The sequence below is a fragment of the Saimiri boliviensis genome, chromosome 14, assembly GCF_048565385.1.
Source record: "Saimiri boliviensis isolate mSaiBol1 chromosome 14, mSaiBol1.pri, whole genome shotgun sequence".
NCBI classification, from domain to species: Eukaryota; Metazoa; Chordata; class Mammalia; order Primates; family Cebidae; genus Saimiri; species Saimiri boliviensis.
The window spans coordinates 81177735-81198542 of record NC_133462.1 but is presented as its reverse complement, the minus strand read 5'-3'; the positions used below and the strand labels follow the sequence as shown (position 1 = coordinate 81198542).

Here is a 20808-nt window from a genome sequence, read left to right as displayed (position 1 = left end):
TATGTGGAATGAAAAACTGTTGTTTTTCTGCACCCAGGTTTTTTACCACCATTTGATTCATTAATGTCCCCAGTGTCTGTGCCCCGAGATGATTTCAGGTTTCTGGATTCTGTGAGTTTTCTTGACTGCTACTTGTAGCTTTTCTCTTGAATTCTCACCTGTCACTTCTTGGTAGTTTTAAAGACTCCTGTGAGTGATCTATTTCCTCCACCTTTTCTGAGGTGCTGTTTAGTGTTTTCAAGAACATTACAGATGACATCATCACACTCCTTAGGTTTGAATGTGAAATAAATAAGCTCTAAAGAAGAATCTGAGTGTAGATACCCTGTCAGTGAATTGTGGGTGGATATATGCTTATCATTTGGCATTTTGGTGCCTTTGGGCACACTCTCTGGTTCTGAGCTTTGCTGTGGATTTGTAAACTAGCCAGAAAGCGGAATTCTAGACTACAGTCACACATCAGTTAACAGTGGGGATGTGGTCTGTGAAATGTGTCATTAGGCAATTTCATCATTGTTTGAACATCATAGAGTATACTTACACAAACCTAGATTATATATATATTTATTCATATATATGTATATATATATGCACACACATATGGAAAACCAAATGTCCCAGCACCGTTACTGAATATCAATCATTTTCCCTAATTCATCTGCATTGCCAGTATCAAGTGCCATGCATCAGATTTCTATATATGCTCCTTTATGATTTTATGGGTGTACCATCATATACGTGATCCATTGTTGACTGAAATATCCCTGCGCGGCACATGACTGTGCTTTGCAAAGCCCACAAAACGAGGGAGTGGGGAAACAGTTTCTGAGGTCACTTCGTCTTCAGTGCTCTGTGATTCTGTGCCGTGGAAGGTGCTGTTGTACCAGTAGACGTGCTCAGGGGCTGGGGAAGGACTGGCCACCAGGAGCAAGAAGGCCAAGCCCCAGCTGCTCTGTTCTCTCTCAAGTGCAGCTGTGAACTGTACTCTGTGTCCTCCTATATTTAGCTCTTCCTCTGTGGTCCAGTGTGACTTCAAAGTGAAATTGGCTACAATGGCATCTGCCCCGGCTCTTGCTGGTCTCTTGTTGAGCCATTAAGGACTCCAGGCAGAGACAGCAACCCAGATTCTTAGGTGAAAAGTACAGTGAGGTGGAGGCCTCCTGTGGTGTGGGAGTAGATTTCTCCCCCAGCTTCAACCGCTGGACACAGCTGTGCAGGACCCTTCTGTCTGCAAACAGCACAAGTTGGGCGAACTTCATTGTATTTAAAAACGGAGAGCCTACGCAGACTGGCCCAGATACGATGTTTTTAAGATAGTTTTTTTCTTTCCCGTTTTTGCTTTTCTCTTCTCTCAGAGATTTTCTCTTTGGAAACTGACTTTCAGGGATCTGTCTTTTGATACTTTCCAGAGTGCCTTTTATTTTGTTCTATGCTTCAGGGTTCAGTGTAAAACCTCATTTTCAGGAGAGTGAACTGGCTCCCAATCATTGGCCAGTGTTTAAAGTGCAGAACTTTAATAATGTGATTTCTTCTTTATTGGGTAGTTAATGTGAAATGTCTACCCTTGATGCTGAGGTGTATTTCTATGACACATCATCACTGAAAGGCTGTTGAATAACTCTGTAAAAGAATTTCTGTAGGGGAGTAGCTGGACACAGGAAAGTGTGTGACAGCATCACTTGCCCAGGCAAATCCATCTGTAGCTTTCAGTGAAACAGGTTTTTGTTGTTGTTGTTGTTGTTATTGTTTTTGTTTTTTGAGGCAGAGTCTCATTCTGTCACCCAGGCTGGAGTGCAGTGGCGCCATCTCGGCTCACTGCAACCTCTGCCTTCCAGGTTCAAGCGATTCTCTTGCCTCAGCCTCCTGAGTAGTTGGGATTACAGACATGTGCCACCACACCCAGCTAATTTTTGTGTTTTTAGTAGAGACAGGGTTTCACCATGTTGGCCAAGCTGGTCTCAAACCCCTGACCTCAGGTAATCCACCTGCCTCAGCCTTCCAAAGTGCTGGAATTACAGGGATGAGCCACGGCGCCCAGCTGAAACAGCGTTTTTACAAGCAGTGAGGATAGTAGCAAGTAGAGTTAATGCTCAATAATGTCCCTTCCTTTCACTGGCGATGCTCATGCAAACTCATTGGTGCTGTTTGCCACACTACTGTTTTTCTGATGGGACTCATTGTGAATGTGCCATTTGCTGCTTCCCTGAGCTTTCCATTTGTGAAACAGGCCGTGACAAAGAGTCTCTTAGATGGGAATTGTGCTTGACCACAGTCGGCCACGTGAGCATCAGCAAGTCTAGTTTCCACTGTGGCAGAGCAAGCAGGCTTTTCCTCCTTCTGGACCTGCTTGGCACTGCACACTGCCACCAAACATTGGGGCTGCCACCAGCACAGCTAACGCTGGAACTGTGCGGCAGAGCCCAGACACTGTGTGTTGACAATGTAAGGGTTCCCACGTGGTGATGAAATCCTTAACTTGTTAAGGAATTCTGCGCTTACTGGGTTACTCAGGAGTTCTAAAATGGTTCTTTACCCTACTTTATGCCACACAGACCAGAATAGTTCTAGGAGGCAAAGTGAGTGCTATTTGGGTAAAGAGAGGTTAAAACCAGATGGGAGAATGAAGCTGGGCCTCCATGGTGACTCAGGAATGAGAGAAAAGTGGCTAAATCATTGTCTGAGCCTTTGGGAACATTGTTTTCCTAGAGCCGTTCCGCTGGCACTGGAATGTGAGCTCCTCTGAACGTAGGGGAACAATGCTGAGTAAATAGATTGCCAAATATATGTATTTTTCATTTAGAATTTTTAAATGGTATGTAAATGTCATTTGATGGTTATAGGAAAATCAGAAAATATAGATAAACAAGAAATAAAGTCTCCCAAAATTCATCAGCTGTAGTCACCATTAACATTTTGTCATCATCCTTGAACGCTTTTCTGATGCAAATACATTTATATAGATAGAGCTTATTCCTGCTATTGCTGTGGAACTTGCTTTTGATGATCATCCTTCCATGTCATTATGTATAGAACTGCATCTGCATTTTAAGAGCCATTATCAATTATCTTTGTCTGCCCTGAGTGCATGGGGAGATGCCAGGTACTTGCCAGCCATGATCTGGGCAGATAAGTTAATGACGGTGTTTACTTTACTTGAGAGAAAAACGTATCAGCTTGATGAAGCACGGTAACAGGGGAAGATGCATTATTTCCTCCCCTCTTGCAGATGCATCTACAAAACAACTTACCAAATACATTAGTGCTCATTTTTGTAAAGAAATCTTTACCTGAAAAAAACTTATTTATCATTATAAAAGTTTAAGTCAGCATCCCTCCACCTCCCTACTTGGATGTAGCCTGCATATAGTGACTCACTTCCAAAAGGTATAGTAGTATGGAAAGACAGGGACAAATAACTTTACAATGGAGTAGCTTGGCAGACACTACCTCACTAGGTCACCAAGGTCACCATCCACAGTTGCAAGTCCTGTGGATAGTTTGTACCCCGGGTATGAATGACTCTTCTGCAGTCTTCCTCTCCAAACTTAAAACCCCAGTCCAACTAGGGGAAAACATTAGATAAATTCCAAGTAAAGGACATTCTGCAAAATCCCTGACCAGTACCCAAAACTGTCCAGGTCATCAAAAGCAAGGAAAGTCTGAGAGAAAAAAAAATCACAGACCAGAGGAGCCTTAAGAGACATGACAACTAAATGGAATGTGGTACCCTGGGTGGATTCCTGGAACAGAAACAGGACATTCGCTAAAAACTCAGGAAATCTGAATGAAGTAGGGACCTTAGTTAATAATATAACAGTATTGATTCATTCATCATGAAAAACGTACCAAAATAACAGAAGATATTAACAACTGGGAAACTGGGAGATGGGTCTAAGGAAACTCTGCTATCTGCAGCTTTTCTATAAATCTAAAAGAATTTTAAAATAAAAAGTTAAAAATTTTACAGATGCAAGTCATAAATCCTCATAACATAATTAAAATGGTCTATTTCTTGAAGACAAGAAGAAAGAATTTATAAGTGGTTCTTATAAATAACAAACCTAAAGGTTTATGTTGCTTTATTGAACAACTGTAGAATTCTCGAAAGCAGCCAACTTCACTGTTTCTGGTAACTACTCTCTTACCTAACTCTATGCAAACCCACCCTTTTCACCAGTGCTAATTTTTATCAAGTATTTTAACTGAAGAATAATGTGTTATATGTAAATCCTGCTAAATGAACAAATAGATTCTTCTAGAATTTGTGTAATAACCCTCTTACCTCTCTTGATGCCAACTGAACGATTTTTTGGCTGGGGAATTATCTTTCTGCCATCAGGTAAAAGTGTTCATTCATTTTAATTATAGTTGGAGGTAAACTCTTGGTAAATAGAGGTCTGCGAATGGTGGGCAAATGACATCACTCAAGGTAGAGTGCACACCGAGGTTCACATCCCAGCTCAGTTTGGGGCAAATCCTTGAACCACTTTGTGCCCTAATCAATCATCTGTAAAATGGGATGATAATACAAATCCCTCCTGTAAAGGGCTTAGAGCAGTGCTTGTCAATAGCATGCCCCCCTGCTTCCCAGGGCTACTTAAATAAATGTGTAAGACTTTTTTCTCTGAAAAGAAACTATTGTCCACACCACTGGTACAGGCTTTAAAGGGCAATACTTTATTTTAGTGGTTAAAAGATGAAGAGAGAAACAAGTAGAACCATATGGCAGAGAGGGCTGGGGAAAGGTGTCTGGTGAGGTCCACCACCCCATTCCAAATACACTCACTTAAGTGTCACTAATGTGACAGTTGTAGGCAGGCCTACACCTTTACATATCAAATGAACCTCACTGCATGAGTGATGCATGGCTGCATTTGCTTTGAATTTCATGCCTGGTGGCTTTTTTTCCCTTCTGATTTTATACAGTCATTGACGAAAATTAATAGGGAGTTGGACACTATTAAATTCATACGGGTGAACAGAGTGCCGTCTAACAATAGTACTATTCTATGACACACATTCTTCTCTCCAAGGACATAATCGACTGAGTTATTCACCTCTCTCCCTGGCCAGTATTGCCTCCCCAAACAGAGGTCCCATTGAGTCCCACAGGGGCCCTTAGCAGGGAGGAATTACCCAGATATACGTGAGATTCAGCACCAAGGGCTATGGTCACACAGGCTCCATGTGGCTGTCGGTGGAAAACACCGGGGCTTTCTCTCTTGCAGAGGTGCTGTATCTGGGCAGTCACAGTTCCCGTACACCGCAACATTGTAGGAACCTGCAAAGGGCTGCTGTATGCTATTTTTTTTTTTTTTTTTTTTTGAGAAGGAGTTTTCGCTCTTGTTACCCAGGCAGGAGTGCAATGGCGTGATCTCGGCTCACCGCAACCTCCGCCTCCTGGGTTCAGGCAATTCTCCTGCCTCAGCCTCCTGAGTAGCTGGGATTACAGGCACGTGCCACCATGCCCAGCTAATTTTTTGTATTTTTAGTAGAGACAGGGTTTCACCATGTTGACCAGGATGGTGTTGATCTTTTGACCTCGTGATCCACCCGCCTCGGCCTCCCAAAGTGCTGGGATTACAGGCATGAACCATCGCGCCCAGCGGCTGTATGCTATTTCAAACCTACTGACCCTCTGGCCCCAAAAAGTCTTCAGTCAGTTATTGGGGAAAAAGAACGAATGCCCTGTTACTTCCCTGGGAAGAGGAATAAGAGTCTTAATATTCCTTTACAGTTTGACTCAAGTGGTGTTTAAATGAGAGCACTTGCTGGCATTTTGCTACCGGTACAGTAAGTTGGAAGCAAAGGTCTTTGCAGCATTAGTGCATAAGGAATGTAGAAACTTAGTTTAAACTTACCTTGTATTTGTCTAACTCCAAAATGTATTTCACTAATTGTCCCATTTAAATAAAATAAAAGCTGGACAGCTGTCCTGTTATCAGGGCTCTACTTGTCTCCTTTGAAGTGGTGAGGCCTTTATACTTTCCTAGTGTTTTCTTCTTCCTTTTGAGCAAATAATAAAAATTACACATTATGAAAAGAAGCCTTTAATAATCTGCCCTCCTTCTTCAGTCTTGCATTTCTTGCTCTAGCTTTCCTTGAAATTATGTTTTTCAGGACACCATTTTTATCTTAAGGATACATTTGTTTTCTTATCTTTAAGCTATGTTCACTTACCGATATTGATTAATTTTTGAAATTAAAACCTTTGCATGAATTTTTTTACCCTTGAATTGCTTTCCGTGAGAGAACACCAAGGCCAGACTGCCTAGGTTTGCATGCTCACTGTCCCTCCAGATTGTGACTTTGAGAGAGTCACTTAACCTCTCAGCCTCAGTGTTATCTGTAAGAATAGTGGTTCCTCCTCATAAGTAGACAGGATGAACTGAGTTTATTTTTGTGAAAGATATTTAATACTATTGTCTTCATTGTAATGCCTCAGATTTTTCAAGCTTAGCAAATACCTTGGTTAAATTTGGATAAAAAGATCAAAAATTTTCATGACAGAACATCAGTGTTTTTCCATCATGGTAAATTCAGTAATTTAATCTATGAAACACTAAGAAAGGTGTTGGATGCTTCTTGAAGTCGTTGAGTTACTTTTTTTTTTCTGAGACGGAGTCTCTCTCTGTCGCCCAGGCTAGAGTGTAATGGCACGATCTCTGCCCACTGTAATCTCTGCCTCCCAGGTTCATGCACTTCTCATGCCTCAGCCTCCTGAGTAACTGGGATTACAGGCATGCACCACCATACCTGACTAATTCTTGTATTTTTAGGAGAGATGGGGTTCACCATGTTGGCCAGACTGGTCTTGAACTTGTAGTCTCAAGTGAGCCGCCTGCCTTGGCCTCCCAAAGTGCTAGAATTACAGGTGTAATCCACTGCTCCTGGCCTGTTGAATTCTACTCCTTTTTTTTTTTTTTTTTTTTTTTTTTTTTTTTTGAGATGGAGTCTCACTCCATCTCACAGGCTGGAGTGCAGTGGTGCAACCTCTGCTTCCCAGTTCAAGTGATTCTCCTGCGTCAGCCTCCCAAGTAGCTGGGATTACAGACATGCACCACCAGACTCAGCTTTTTTTTTTTTCTTTTTTAAGGTTTTTTGTAGAGATTGGACCTTGCAATGATGCCCAGACTGATCTCAAACTCCTGGCCTCAAGCAGTCCTCCTCCTTCTGCCTCCCAAAGTGCTAGGAATATAGGCCCGAGCCACCATCCCCTTTTCGCTTTTAAAAAAATAACTCAGAGTGTTCGAAAAAAGGGAAGGTGATTTAAAATACAGACACATAATTGTTTAGAGAGAAAAGTGAAAGAAGATACTTCATAGGTAGGAATTGAAAGAGCATTTAACTGCCAAACTAACCCAGATCAGCAGAGAACAGGCAATTAAATGATCAACTAGTGGTTGAAAGAACAAAGAACCTTTAAAATGCATTTTATGGCAAAATAGCAAGCTGGCTTCTGCTGCGCATATTTACAAAGTAAAGGACAAGAGGGACCAGGTGCACAGTTGCTTGTGGCCTTGGTGTGCTTACAAATGGTTCTGTGGTCGTGGGATGCTAACAGCTTTGATAAATCCTGTAAGGCAGAGCTGTAAGTGAATGTCTTTTACATACCTGGCCTCAGGAGGCCCTGCAGAGATGTAATTCTTAACTGGTCAATTCATTAGTGAGTTACCACGAAACCTCTCTTTTAAGATATCACTGCATCTAGAAACAGCTTTTGGCCTAGGGTCCAGTGTACCTACGATCCCTGCTCCCATTCTTTTTTCCCCTCTCTAAGCTAAAATTATTATTTATTTCTTTACGGAACAGCCACAATGCACCCCAGAAATGCACTGAATCTCATTTCCATTTCCTTCACTGCAATCTTGTTAACTGATTTTTTTTTTTATCTTGCCCTGTTGTTATTTGCATGATATGTGGATTTTCATTCAGCTTCTCAACAGTCTTTTCATAGCTTCCATTCTGCCAAGAAAGGATTTCATTTGATTCACCCTTGAAGCAATTTTATGGAAATCATCTGCCTGGAATAAGAACAGGCTCTGGGTGGGTGAGGGTCTGAATGCACACAACCCTGGGGAAGCCTTGCTCAATGTCCTCTGCCCAAGATGAGAAGGGCCTTTTGCCATGGAGAAAGGGGATCTTTCCTGAAAGGGGGATGTGGGATATCATTTGAAAGAGGTAACTTTTTCCCTCCCAGAGGTTATGGGAGGGGACACAGTCTCTGTATGTCCTAATGGCATGTGATGATGCCCTTTATAAAAGCTAAACATCATCTTACATTATTGAATAGAAGACTTTGATTTCTTTGGAAACACATCCAGATAACCTGCTGTATTCCTTGATGAAACCAAAAGCATAGGGAGCCCTTAGAAGATAGTTAGGAGGCATAAAAGCTGTAAGTCTACAGGTGTGATGCTTGTAAACAGCAGGAACTTCATTTCTGTGTTTGCAATAAGGAAGTGTATGTCTGTGTGAGACAGAAAGGAAGATGGGTCTGCAGCACGGATTGGCAAGGTAGGCATGAAGGGAGTTTTTTTTTGTTGTTGTTTTTTAAACCAATTCACCTGCCATCTTTGATAAAAACAGGAATATACACATTTTGGATTCTCAAACTTTTAAAAGTATAATTGATATAAATTATTCAGTGAAGTATATACACCACTTCTTTCTTTAAAAAGACATCTGTGAGTGCAGTGTAATCTCTCCAGGTTATTCTGGGTTGGCATTTTGAGATTAAAAGTGGGAATCACCTTCAGACTCACTCGTGAACTGTGCTGGATTTTTGAGCTCAAAATCAAAATACTCTATGATGCAGTTTATTTTATGTGCACTCCATTTTGTTTTGATTTCATTTTTTTTTTTTTGTCAGTTAACATGCATACTATCAACTATAGTGTCCCTCCTAGGTCAGTGATGGTGTTACATGTATTAGGTATCTTAGGAGACTGCCGGAGGCTTCTGAGGTTAAGAAAGCTTCTGTAACTAACCCAAGGTTAAGCATGTGATAAGAAGTATCAAAGCCGAGATTAGGCAACCAGTAAGTAAGCTTTTTATAATTATAAGATTGCACAGTAAATGGGTTTGAGGCTGCTGGTTAAGTAAGGCAAATTGAAAACATGTTATCTCTTCCCCTTCCAGAATACTACTAAAAATGACAGTGAAGGACTTTTTTAAATGGGCGTAACGCCACAAAGTAAAAAAGCACCAGGGAGAAGCAGCAAAGGCAGGGTATATGAAAGCATGTGGAAGGGCAAGACCGCTGCTAGCAGATTGAGAGAGCCAGCCTCCTGTGTTCCCCAGCGTTGGTGGTCACGGGAAGAGGGTAGAGGCCATGCCACAGAGCCGGGCACCCTTGGAGAAAGACGTAGGGGAGTGAAAACAGGGGGCTGGTTACGTGCTTATAAAAGTCCAGATTTTCTCTCCTTCCCTTATAGGCAGTTTTCTATTTGCCCCTTTCCCAGGTGGAAAATAAGATTTATTCTGATAAATAGAACAACAGGCCCAGAAAAGGGCAGGACTAAGGCACTGAACTAAAAGTGGGGACTTAGTGAAAGTCAGCATAGTGAGGTGTGCAGCCGCACCCCATTATTTGAGCTAAATATTTCTAGACAGGAGACTGGAAGGGCATTCCCTGGGGAACTCACTGACTCAAGAAGAAGATGCCCCTGTCTGATGGCTGGGCCCTGCCTGATCAGCCTAACAAGGCACAGCTCAGAGATACTAGTGGGGTCAGTGCCAGTCCACCCCAATACAATGAATATTGTAATAAAGTTTATCACACAATGTTTTTGGTTTCACAGTGCATATAAAAGTTAAGTTTATATTGTAGTCTGTGCATGATAGTGCTGTATCTAAAAGCACAGTGTACATATCTTGATTTAAAAATACTTCATTGCTAAAAATGCTAATGATCACCTGAGCCTCCAGCAAGTCAACTGTTTTTCTGATGAAGGATCTTGACTCCACGTTGATGGCTGTTGGCTGATCAGGGTGGTGGGTGTTGAAGCTTAGGATGGCTGTGACAGTGTCTTAAAACAACAATGAAGTTTGCCACATTGATTGACTCTTTCTTTTAGGAAAGATTTTTCTGTAGCATCCGATGTTACCCGATAGCATTTGACCCACAATAGATCTTCGAAAATTATCTCAAACGCTGCTACTGTTGAATCAACCAAGTTTATGCAGTATTCGAAATCCTTTGTTATTTCAACAATGTTCACAGCGTCTTCACTAGGAGTGAATTCCGTCAAAGTTGCTCATCCATAACAAGCAACTCCTCGTCTGTATAAGTTTGATCATGAGCAGTTCAATCAGCTCTTCAGGCTTAATTTCTAATTGTAGTCTTCTTGCTGTTTCTACTACATCTGCAATTACTCCCTCCATTGAACTCTTGAATCCCTCAAAGTCATCCATGAGGGTTGGAGTCACCTTCTAAATCTCTGTTAAGTTTATATTTTGACATCCTCTCATGAATCATAAACATTCTTAATGGCATCTGGAATGATGAATCTCTTCCAGGTTTCCAATTTTATCTGCCCAGATCCATCAGAGGAATCTCTATTTATGGTAGATACAGCCTTGCAAAATGTATTTCTTAAATAATATGACTTAAAAGGTAGAAATACTCTGATTCATGGGCTGCAGAATGAATGTGGTGTTAGCAGGAATGAAAACAACACTAATCTCCATATATATTTCCATTTCCATTAGAGCTCTTGGGTGATGAGATGTGTTGTCAATAAGCAGTAGTATTTTGAAAGGAATGTTTTTGTCTCAGAACTAGGACTCAACAGTGGGCTTAAAATAGTCAGTAAACCATACTGTAAACAGATGGGCTGTCGTCCAGGCTTTGTCGTCCTGCTGATGGAGCACAGGCAGAGCATTTTAGCACAGTTCTTAAGGGCCCTAGGATTTTTCGAATGATCGATAAGCATTGGCTTCAACTTAAAGTCACCAGCTGCATTAGCACCTATGAAGAGAGTCAGCCTATCTTTTGAAGCTTTGAAACCAGGCATTGACATCCCCTCTCTAGCTGTGAAAATTCTAGATGGCATCTTCTTCTAGTAGAAGGCTGTTTCTTCTGTATCAAAAGTCTGTTGTTTATCAGCATCAGCAGCCACTGCCGTCTGTTGTCTCACCTAAATAACTTGCTGGATAAGTCGGTATAGCTTCACTCCATCAGCACTTGCTTCTTCACCTTGCACTTAAATCATGGAAATAGTTTCTTACCTTAGGCCTCATGAACCAACCTCTCTAGCTTCCAGTTTTTCTTCTGTACCTTCCTCACCTCTCAGCTTTCATAGAATAGAAGAGAGATATGGCCTTGCTTTGGATGAGCCTTTGGCTTTGGCTTAAGGGAGTGTTGTAGCTGGTTTTGTCTTCTATCCAGACCACTCAAACTTTCTTCGTATCAGCAGTAGGCTGTTTTGCTTTTTGACCATGTGTTCTCTGAAGCAGCACTTTTACTGTTTTCAAGAACTTTTCCGTTGTATTCACTACTTGGTTTGCTGTTTGTCAAAGTCAACACAGTGAGGTGCCCAGCCTCTCTGTGAAAGCAAGAGGCCTAGCTTGAGGGCTGTCTCAGCTTTTGGCATGCCTTCCTCACTAAGCATAATCGTTTTTAGCTTTTCATTTAAAGGGAGAGAAGTGTGACTCTTCCTTTCATTTTGCTCTTACAGGCCATTGTAGGGTTATTATTTGGCCTAATTCCAATGCTTCTGTGTCTCCAGGGAAAATAGGGCAGTCAAGGAGTTTAACTTTTGTCTCTTTCCTGTATTATTACCCCATAGCACTAAAACATTTTGAAGCAGATGGTATTTGTATCCCCAGTATTTATCAGTTTCTGGCACACAGTTAGACATCCACTGTTCAATATTTGAATAAGTGAATTAAAGTAGATTAAGTAGGTATGTATGGAAGGCTAAATAATGGTCTCCAGGGGTGTCCAGGTCCTAATCCCTGGAGCTTGTGTATGCTCCCTCATATGGCAGAAGAGACTTTGCAGTTTTGGTTAAGTTAGGGATCTTGAGATAGGGAGATTATCCTGAATTATCCGGGCGGGATCTGGCTGGGACCTAGATGCCATCACAGGTGTCCTTATAGGAGAGAAACAGGGAAATTTAACTACAGAAGAGAAAGACAATGTGGCCACTGAAACGAGATGCTTGGCTGCTGGCTGTGAAGATGGAGGAAGGGCTTTGAGCCAAGAAGTGTAAGGGATGTGGGTCTAGAAGCTAGAGAAGGCAAGGACATGGATTTTCCTCTAAAGCTGCCCAGGGGAATGCAGCCACTCCAGAACCCTGATTTTTGCTTTTTAAAGCTGAACTCTGCTCTCCAGAGCTTTGTGCAGTAAATGGAGTTGTTTTAAGCCAGAAGTTTATTGAAAATTTGTTACAGGAGTAGGACATGATAGGCCTGTTGCCATGTAAGTTCTAGTAGATATGTAAGTTCTAATAGGTATATAAGTTCTCGGTTTTATAAATACTTCAAGAAACGGTATTGCCCCTGTCAGTGACAGAAATGCCTGCTGCAGACTCCAAGATGCTTCACACTGTCTCATCACTTCTGGCATGAAATGAGCTACCTCCCTGTTTTTATCTTGATATTCCTGCTTGAGGTCAAATACAACCATTGCTTTTGGGCAATACCAGAGGAGCCAACTTTACAGTTCAGTGATTGAAGAATAGTTTATCAGCACCTCTCATTTATTAGGCACTGTATCAGTAGGCCTGGGATGTAAAATTGGAAGGATTTGGCCTTTTTAGGTAAGAGGAGTATTTCCAGTGGAAATGGCATTTGGATTGAGTCTCGAATGATGAGTAAGAAGAATGTCAAGTGAAGAAAAGTGGAAGACATTCGAGGCAGAGGGAGCAGGTGAAGTCCAGGGCTGACTCTATCAATGGTGGAGTATGTTTCCCTGGTCCTTTATGGGTCTGGAGATTTGTGAGAGAAGAGCCTGGAGAAAGTTTGGGATGATATCATTGACAAACGTGAAGGAGAAGATGGGTGAGTAGATGGAAAGTCAGAAGACAGATATTCATGTAAGTATAAAGACAGAGAATCAGAAAGGTCTAAGGCTGGAGTCTTGGGAAGCACTCATGCTGTAAGGAGAGGCCACAAGAGGAGCCATGCCAGACACCTGGAATGAAAGATCAGGAAACAGTCTCACCTGGAAAAACAGATGTCATAGAAGTGGAGGAGTAGAGGGACCCGACAAGAAGGGAGTGGCCACTGGTGTCACACAGCAGACAGCTCCTGCAGTCGGAGGCCTGGAAGGTAGCTGGATTTGGCAACAAGACCTTGAGTGGAACAATAGCTTGGCAGAAAGTTTGACGTGGATTGAGGATTAAATACTAATTAAGGAAACAGGAATGAGAGAAAATGATGACTTCAGGAATAGGTACTATCCCCACTGGCAGGCTGTGGGGGAGTGAAACAGTCATGGTTTCTGTCTGTGCAGAAGGCCCTGTCCATTTGCAAGGACCACCGGCCCTCCCTCCCATTGAACTCACGTCCCTCTAGTTTTTAAAACTGAAGGTATATTTTATGTACAGTAAAATTTACTTTTTTTAATGCGCATGTCTGAGAGTTTTGAGAAATAAATATTGTGTTACCATTACTACAATCAGTGTAGAATAGCTTTGTGACCCCAGAATATTCTCCCATGCCTCCTCTGTAGTCAGCCCCTTGCTCTTCCTTCCATCCCCCGGCAGCCATGGCCCTTGTTTTCTGTCCCTGTGCACCTGCTGAGTGTGAAAGCAGTACACATATTATCATTTTATGTTGTCATCTATTAGAATTAGAGATTTGATTTCCTTAATCTGAGGCTCTCAATCTTACCATAAAAAGTAGTTTTATCTATTTACTCTTGTATACCTACAATAATTTGAAACTCTTTTGGATCTTGTTATAGGGCTCATCGAATGCCAAGTATAGAATTGAGTATTTTTGCAAGTAACTTTTTGAAGTGTGTTATAAGAAGGAAGCTTTTGTCTTATGACTGTTGTATTTTTGTTTGCTTTCTGAATATTTTTCTTCATGCATTTGGCTTATGATGCATTTGACTCATTGAGAGAAAAACAAAAGTTATTGTCAGGATAGTTAACTAACTGCAACTAAGAATATTCTAAACTGATTTAAGTTTAAAGATGCATTTTCTGTAGGACCTAATGTCGTGGGTCCAGTAGTCACTAATGCCAACTTAATACAGTGGCAGTGTACTTAGTAGTCTGAAGTAGACAATTAACTTTTAGTCTCTGTTTTCACTGAATATATATATTTTTTTGCCTGCATCTGGACCAGTTCTTCTTAATCCCAGATCGTTGTTTATGTATGCTTAATGTCACTGGAGTTTTTATGTTTGTAATAGCTACCTTGGCTATTACCAGTACACAATACAGCCATGCATCACTTAACAACAGAGATATATTCTGAGAAATGCATCCTTAGGCAATATCATCATGGTGCAAATGCCATAGAGTATACTTACACAAACCTAGATGGGATAGCCTTCTATGCATGTAGGCTCTGTGGTATTGCATTTTGCTCCTAGGCTACAAACCTGAGCAGCATGTTACTGTACTGAATACCACAGGCAGTTGTAACACAGTGGTGGATATTTTTGTATCTAAACATAGAAAAGTTACAGTAAAAATACTGTATGAAAGATCAAAAGTGGTACACCTGTATAGGGCACTTACCATGAATGGAGCTTGCAGGACTGACTAAAAGTTGCTCTGCATGAGTCAGTGACTGAGTAGTGAGTTAATGTGAAGGTCTAGGACATTCTGCTTCTGCAGACTTTATAAACACTGTACACTGGGCAACACTACTTTTATTAAAGTTCACAAACACTTTATGTTAGGCAGCACTTTATTTATTTAAAAAATTTGTTTAATAATAATTTACCTTAGCTTAAGAGTCATTTTTCTGCTTTATAGCTTTATTTTTTAAATGTTTTTACTCTTTTGTAATAACAATGCACACATTGTACAACTGTACAAAAATACTTTCTTCATATCCTTATTCTGTAAGCGTTTTTTCTGTTTAATCTACTTTTATTTTAAGAACTGTTTTTGGTTTTGAGTAATATGTTGGATTCCCATGTAATGACATCTGTAATGTCACTAGACGATAGTAGTTTTTCAGCCTCATGATAATCTTCTGGGACCACCATTGGTATATGTGCTGCATCGCTGACCAAAGCAGCATTACACAGCATGTGACTGTAGTATACCTGAGGGGTTTATTACTCACTAAAAAAAAATAGGCTAGTTTCCTTTTGTGCCAGTCTAGGACTATACTATGTCAATAATTCACTTTTCATCTTTTAAAATAGTTTGCTTGCTGCTTCTATCCCTGACTTTAAAGGGAAATAATGTCAGTTCTAATCCCGTTTGGTTGCAAACAGCAAATAGGTAAATGATCTGCCTTTTCAAGATCTAGCCAGTATTCATTAGTGGCTTTGGATAGTGTGTATTCTGAGTGATTCAGGTGCTGTTTTCCTTTGCTGATCTCATTCTGTTTTCTGCTTTCTCAGCAACATTTCTTATTCCTTCAAAAATCATTGTGGCAAGCATTGGCATAACCAAAAGCCTTTGGAATACCTATAGGTTTTCTTCAACCTTGTAAATGTTCACTGTATTGTTTCTTTTTAGCTAAAAAAAAAAAAAAAACCTCAAGTCAGGGTAAAAAAAAAATGATTTTATGAGGATACACCTTGCAGAACTGACCTGGCAGCAGTTCATTAAGAAATAAATGAGTAACACCTGGAGGTTTGCCTTTACCACCTGCTACATAAATTATTGGGAGGATGGAGCTGCTAAAAATAGATAAAATTTTAAGCTGCATTCACAAGCATTTGGGTAATTGCTCCCTCTATTTTGTGTGGGTTGGACCGTATCTTGAATGTTGTGTTAAGTTCGGGTCATTTCAGAGGAAACGTTTTAAAAGTTTTGAAAGTTGCAATGAGGTGTTTTTGGCTGCTTTTAACAGAGCTCACTGACAAGAAACCAGCAGTCTAGAGGGAACTGCTTACAGAGCAGTAAGCTTCGTGTTATTTAAAGGTTTCAGAATAGAGTAGTTGCTTCATAAGTAGCGACTATTTTCTGGAATGTTCTCCCCATGCCTGAAACAATGCCCACATGTAGCGATTGTACATATGCGTAAGAGAAGAATGACTGTCTCTTAGGAAAGATGTCCTGGAGGAATCCCTGTGTTAGATGAACAGTATGGCCTCAGGTTCCACCCTTTCCGTGTAAATGGTATGATTTTTAGATCCCTCAAAGACCGGTGATTTTATGGGAAAGAAATGATTAGCTGATGGCATTGTAAACCAAGTTACAGGATTTATAGATAGAATTTGACTTTAGCAACTCGCTGACCTTTTATGTATTTTATGTTCCTAAATTCTGCTTTAGACTTTATGAACATTATAAACTTTAGAAACATTATGCTGTTTTAGTGACATCGTAATGAAAAGGTGATCTTTGCTACACTACTGATCGCCAAGATTAATCTGGCTGGCCTGAATGGCTACTTAGGTCACTTCTGGCGCCCTCATTGAGTCAATGATGACTTTCCCAGATGGAGGGAAACAGTTTTCAGTATCAATTCTTCAAGTAGCCATGTTCCTCTTCTGACAGTTTCTAAGAATGACAGTACCTCTTTCTAATGATGCTATTTACATAATCACAAAATAACAACTTTGGGATGGGGAGACTTTTGCTGTTCAGGAACTAATGAAAAGCATAATGAGAAGAGGAAGTAATTGAAAATGAGATGTAGAAGTGCATCCAAACTGGAAACCGGAAGATTTGATCAAACAAATACAGAGAAATTGTGTATGAGCCGTGTGGTATTTCCTCAAAGATTTGTTACACAAAATAAGAGATATCCATTCCACTTTTTGTTCCTTTCTCTTTCTTTTGATGCCACCCTCTCTCTTTCATTATAGAGCACCAAAACTACTTTGGAATAGATGAAAACCTTGGTCCAGTGGCAGTTAGCATCCGGAGAGAGAAGGTGGAAGATGCCAAGGAGAAAGAAGGATCCCAGTTCAACTACAGGGTGGCTTTCAGGACAAGTGAGGTAATGGAATTCCTTACCATTGTTATTGGGCTAAAGTCTAAAACTTCCTTTGATGTTACTGCTTGAGTGTGTTTTAGATAGGGTACTGAGTTTATTTTTTTAATGTTAATGATTGCAACATTTAAGGTAATTAAAAAGGGCATTGCAGCATTTTATTCCAAATGAAAAATTTGGAAACACGTCATGGATATTAAGTGGCTGTATTAGTTTATTGTCACACTACTATAAAGAACTACTGAGACTGGGTAATTTATGAGGAAAATGTTTAATTGACTCATAGTTCTGCCGGCTTAACAAGAAACATGAATGGGAGGCCTCAGGAAACGTACAATCATGACGGAAGGTGAAGGGGAAGCAGGCACTTCTCACCATGATGGAGCAGGACAGAGAGAGAGAGCAAAGGGGGAAGTGCCACACGTTTAAACTATCAAACCTGTGAGACCTCACTGTCATGAGAACAGCAAAGGGGAAATTCACCTCCATGGTGCAGTCACCTCCCACCAGGCCCCTTCTCTAATTTGACATGAGATTTGGGCAGGGACACAAATCTAACCCATATTATTTCACCGCTGGTCCCTCCCAAAAGCTCACATCGTTCTCCCATTGCAAAATACAGTTATCCCTTCTCAACAGTCCCCTAGTCTTAACTCATTCCAGCATTAACTCAAAAGTCCACAGAACAAAGTCTCATCTGAGACAAGCCAAGTCCCTTTGCTGATGAGCCGGTAAAATCCAAAACAAGTTAGTTACTTCCAAGACGCAATGGGACTTCAGGGATGGGTAAATGTTCCTGTTCCAAATGGGAGAAATTGACCAAAAAAAAAAGGTCTACAGGTCCCATGCAAGTCCAGAACCTACCAGGACAGTCATTACTACCCATACTTTGTTACACTGAGGACCCAGGTTAGCTTCTTGCCTGTCTTGCTTTTAGTAGAAAGTGGATTGTTGTACAAATGACACAGCATGTGTAGCTAAATAGGTAGAGATATTGAGTTATATAAAGAATTAATTCTGAAGCTGGGCATGGTGGCACATGCCTGTAGTCGCAGCTATTCAGGAGGCTGGGGTGGAAGGATGGCTTGAGCCTCTGGAGTTGAGGCTGTGGTGCACTATTGTCACACCTGTGAATAGGCCCTGCACTCCAACCTGGGCATTATAACAAGACACTGTCTCTTAAAAATGAAAAGAATTAGATCTGTCCAGCACTTTTGCTTTTATCCTTTTAGTACGTTTTAATTAGAGGGATGTATATTTAGCAGATACTCCAAAACATGTATTTTGGTTAACTGCTTCCAGATCAAAGAAAACACAGAGCCCTTTTCTAGTTTCCAGCTGCATGAACATGTGTACCCCTGTTCATCTTACCTAGTACCTAGGTGTCCCAGTGACCTAGGCTCTATTCTAGGTATGTGTGAGGTAAAGTCTCTCTCTTAAAGTGACATTTTAAGTTATAGAGCTGTGCTGTTCAGTTCAGTAGCCACTAGCCACAGGTGGCAATGTAAATTAAATTTAAATGCTTAATTTAATTTAAATGTCGAATTTAAAGTAACTGAACAAGGTTAGAAATCCTTTTCCTTCATGACATTAGTGATTTTAAGTGTTCGGTAGCTAATGTGGCTAGGGGCTCCCATATTAGCACAGATAGAGAACATTGTCCTCATTGCAGTTCGTGTGTTGGCCAGTGTTATGGAACATTATGCAAATGTTAGGTATCCTTATGACTGCCATCAACCCAGCTCCTGTTGTTAGTAGTCTAAGGACTCTCTTACTCGCTCTGGGCAACAGAGTGAGTCAGAAGGAGATTGAATCAGAACCAGATCTCTTCATTTATGGTTCTAGGGTTTTCTCTCTCATCATATTGATCTTAGGCACATGCTGCAAATACAGATTGCATGTTTCAGTGGTGAATTTGAGGATACCTAAAAAAATCATGAGACAAAATTTAGTGGTTATCTTCTCAGCCCTGAATTACTCTGCCCGTGGATGCCACAGGCTCTCGTTCTCCTGTTCAGCCTCAGGAATGGTCACTCTGGAAAATTGAAGATAAGAAAGGGAGTGGAAGAAAAGAAGATGGAGAGATAGGAGAAAGGGAGGATGGAAGAAGAGTGATCATGGCCAGGTCCAGGATCATCATATCTAGTTTCCTCTCATGTGGGTTAAGAGTTGTAGGAATGTCCTAATTTTCATAGCATTGCTCTGCCTTGCTTCTCCTCATTCTTAGGCATACATCTGCTCATTTCCACTTCACCTGGCTTGTTCCTGATCGTTGTATACTGTTATTTTTTTTTTTAAAGACTCTGAGTGTTGGCCAGGCATGGCTCACGCCTGTAATCCCAGCACTTTGAGGCTGAGGCAGGTGGATCACAAGGTCAGGAGTTCAAGACCAACCTGGCCATGATGGTGAAACCCCATCTCTACTAAAAATACAAAAATTAGCCAGTCGTGGTGGTGCACACCTGTAGTCTCAGCTACTCGGGAGGCTGAGGCCGGAGAACTGCTTGAACCCAGGAGGTGGAGGTTGCAGTGAGGTAAGATCACACCACTGCACTCTAGCCTGAGCAACAGAGCGAGACTCTATCTCAAAAAAAAAAAAAAAAAAAAAAAAAGACTCTGAATGCTTCTTCAAATGCAGCGCTTTAGCCCCTTTTGCCACACTCAGAAAGAGTCTTGCTTCTCTTTTTCCTTTCTTAAGGCAGCCAAATGATTAGGCTCTAACTGGGTAATCAAGAATCAGCATTAAATGAAGTCTTATGTTTTGTCCCTGCAGCTTACAACTCTGAGAGGAGCAATTTTAGAAGATGCTGTACCCTCTACTGCCAGGCATGGTACCGCACGAGGACTACCTCTCAAAGAAGTTTTGGAATACGTCATTCCAGAGCTGAGCATTCAGTGCCTGCGACAGGCTTCCAACTCACCCAAGGTCTCAGAGCAGCTGCTTAAGCTTGATGAACAAGGGGTGTGTATAATGTGAGATTGTATGTTTGTGTGTGAATTTGTGTCTGTTTCTAAAAGTTTTGGAGTTTTCCCATCCGTCTTTCTTGTAAGATCATTTATTTTAAATGCCTCAGAACATTTTCTCTTTAGTTTTTCCCAAATATATTTTTATACTAGTTTGGAAACATGATGCTATTATAGTATATAACACACCTCCTGCTGAGTAGTGACTTTTTGTTATTACCAAAATTTTGATGTATCCCAGCTTACAAGAGTGCATCTGATTGCATGATTAATAGAAGGCAGTAGTGGTTTTTTCCAAGGTTTAAAAATCTCATGTTGGCCCTTTCCCTGAACCAGCATTTAATCTTGTCTACTACGTGGAAGGCATCATGCTGACAGATGGGTGTGAACAGCAAGGATTAGAAAGATCGAAGCTGACTGAGACCTAGTCCTTGGCCTATGGGGACAGTAAGATTAAGAGCAGAAAGGCCTCTGCATTGCAGAAGATGCTAAAAGATCTTGGAGAGGTGTAAATGCAGTGAGTACTTTAGGAAACAAGAAATAACATCTGACTGGGCAAATCTCCCGAAGAGGTGGCATTTTAACTGGGCCTTTGGACTTGGATAGAATCCTAAGAGAGAGACATGAGGAGTGCTGTTTTAGGAACTATGACTAGTTTCTTTACGAAGAAAAGAGGGGTGGTGAGGTGGGGTGGGGTGGGAGAAGTAAGTTGAACCTAGAACGAATGAGACCTAGAATGCTAGCCTAAGGAGCTCACAC

The 20808-nt window shown here is 41.0% G+C and overlaps 1 protein-coding gene across 4 annotated transcripts in view; it reads left to right on the top strand.

Annotated features, from left to right (window-relative positions):
• Positions 1–20808, top strand: part of SIPA1L2 (signal induced proliferation associated 1 like 2) — a 236811-nt gene that overhangs the window by 125105 nt on the left and 90898 nt on the right. For all 4 annotated transcript variants that reach the window (XM_039464242.2, XM_039464243.2, XM_039464241.2 and 1 more), the window contains 2 exons: positions 16958–17091; positions 19859–20047. In XM_039464242.2, the coding sequence (XP_039320176.1) occupies positions 16958–17091; positions 19859–20047 (323 nt within the window). The remainder of the gene's footprint in view (positions 1–16957; positions 17092–19858; positions 20048–20808) is intronic.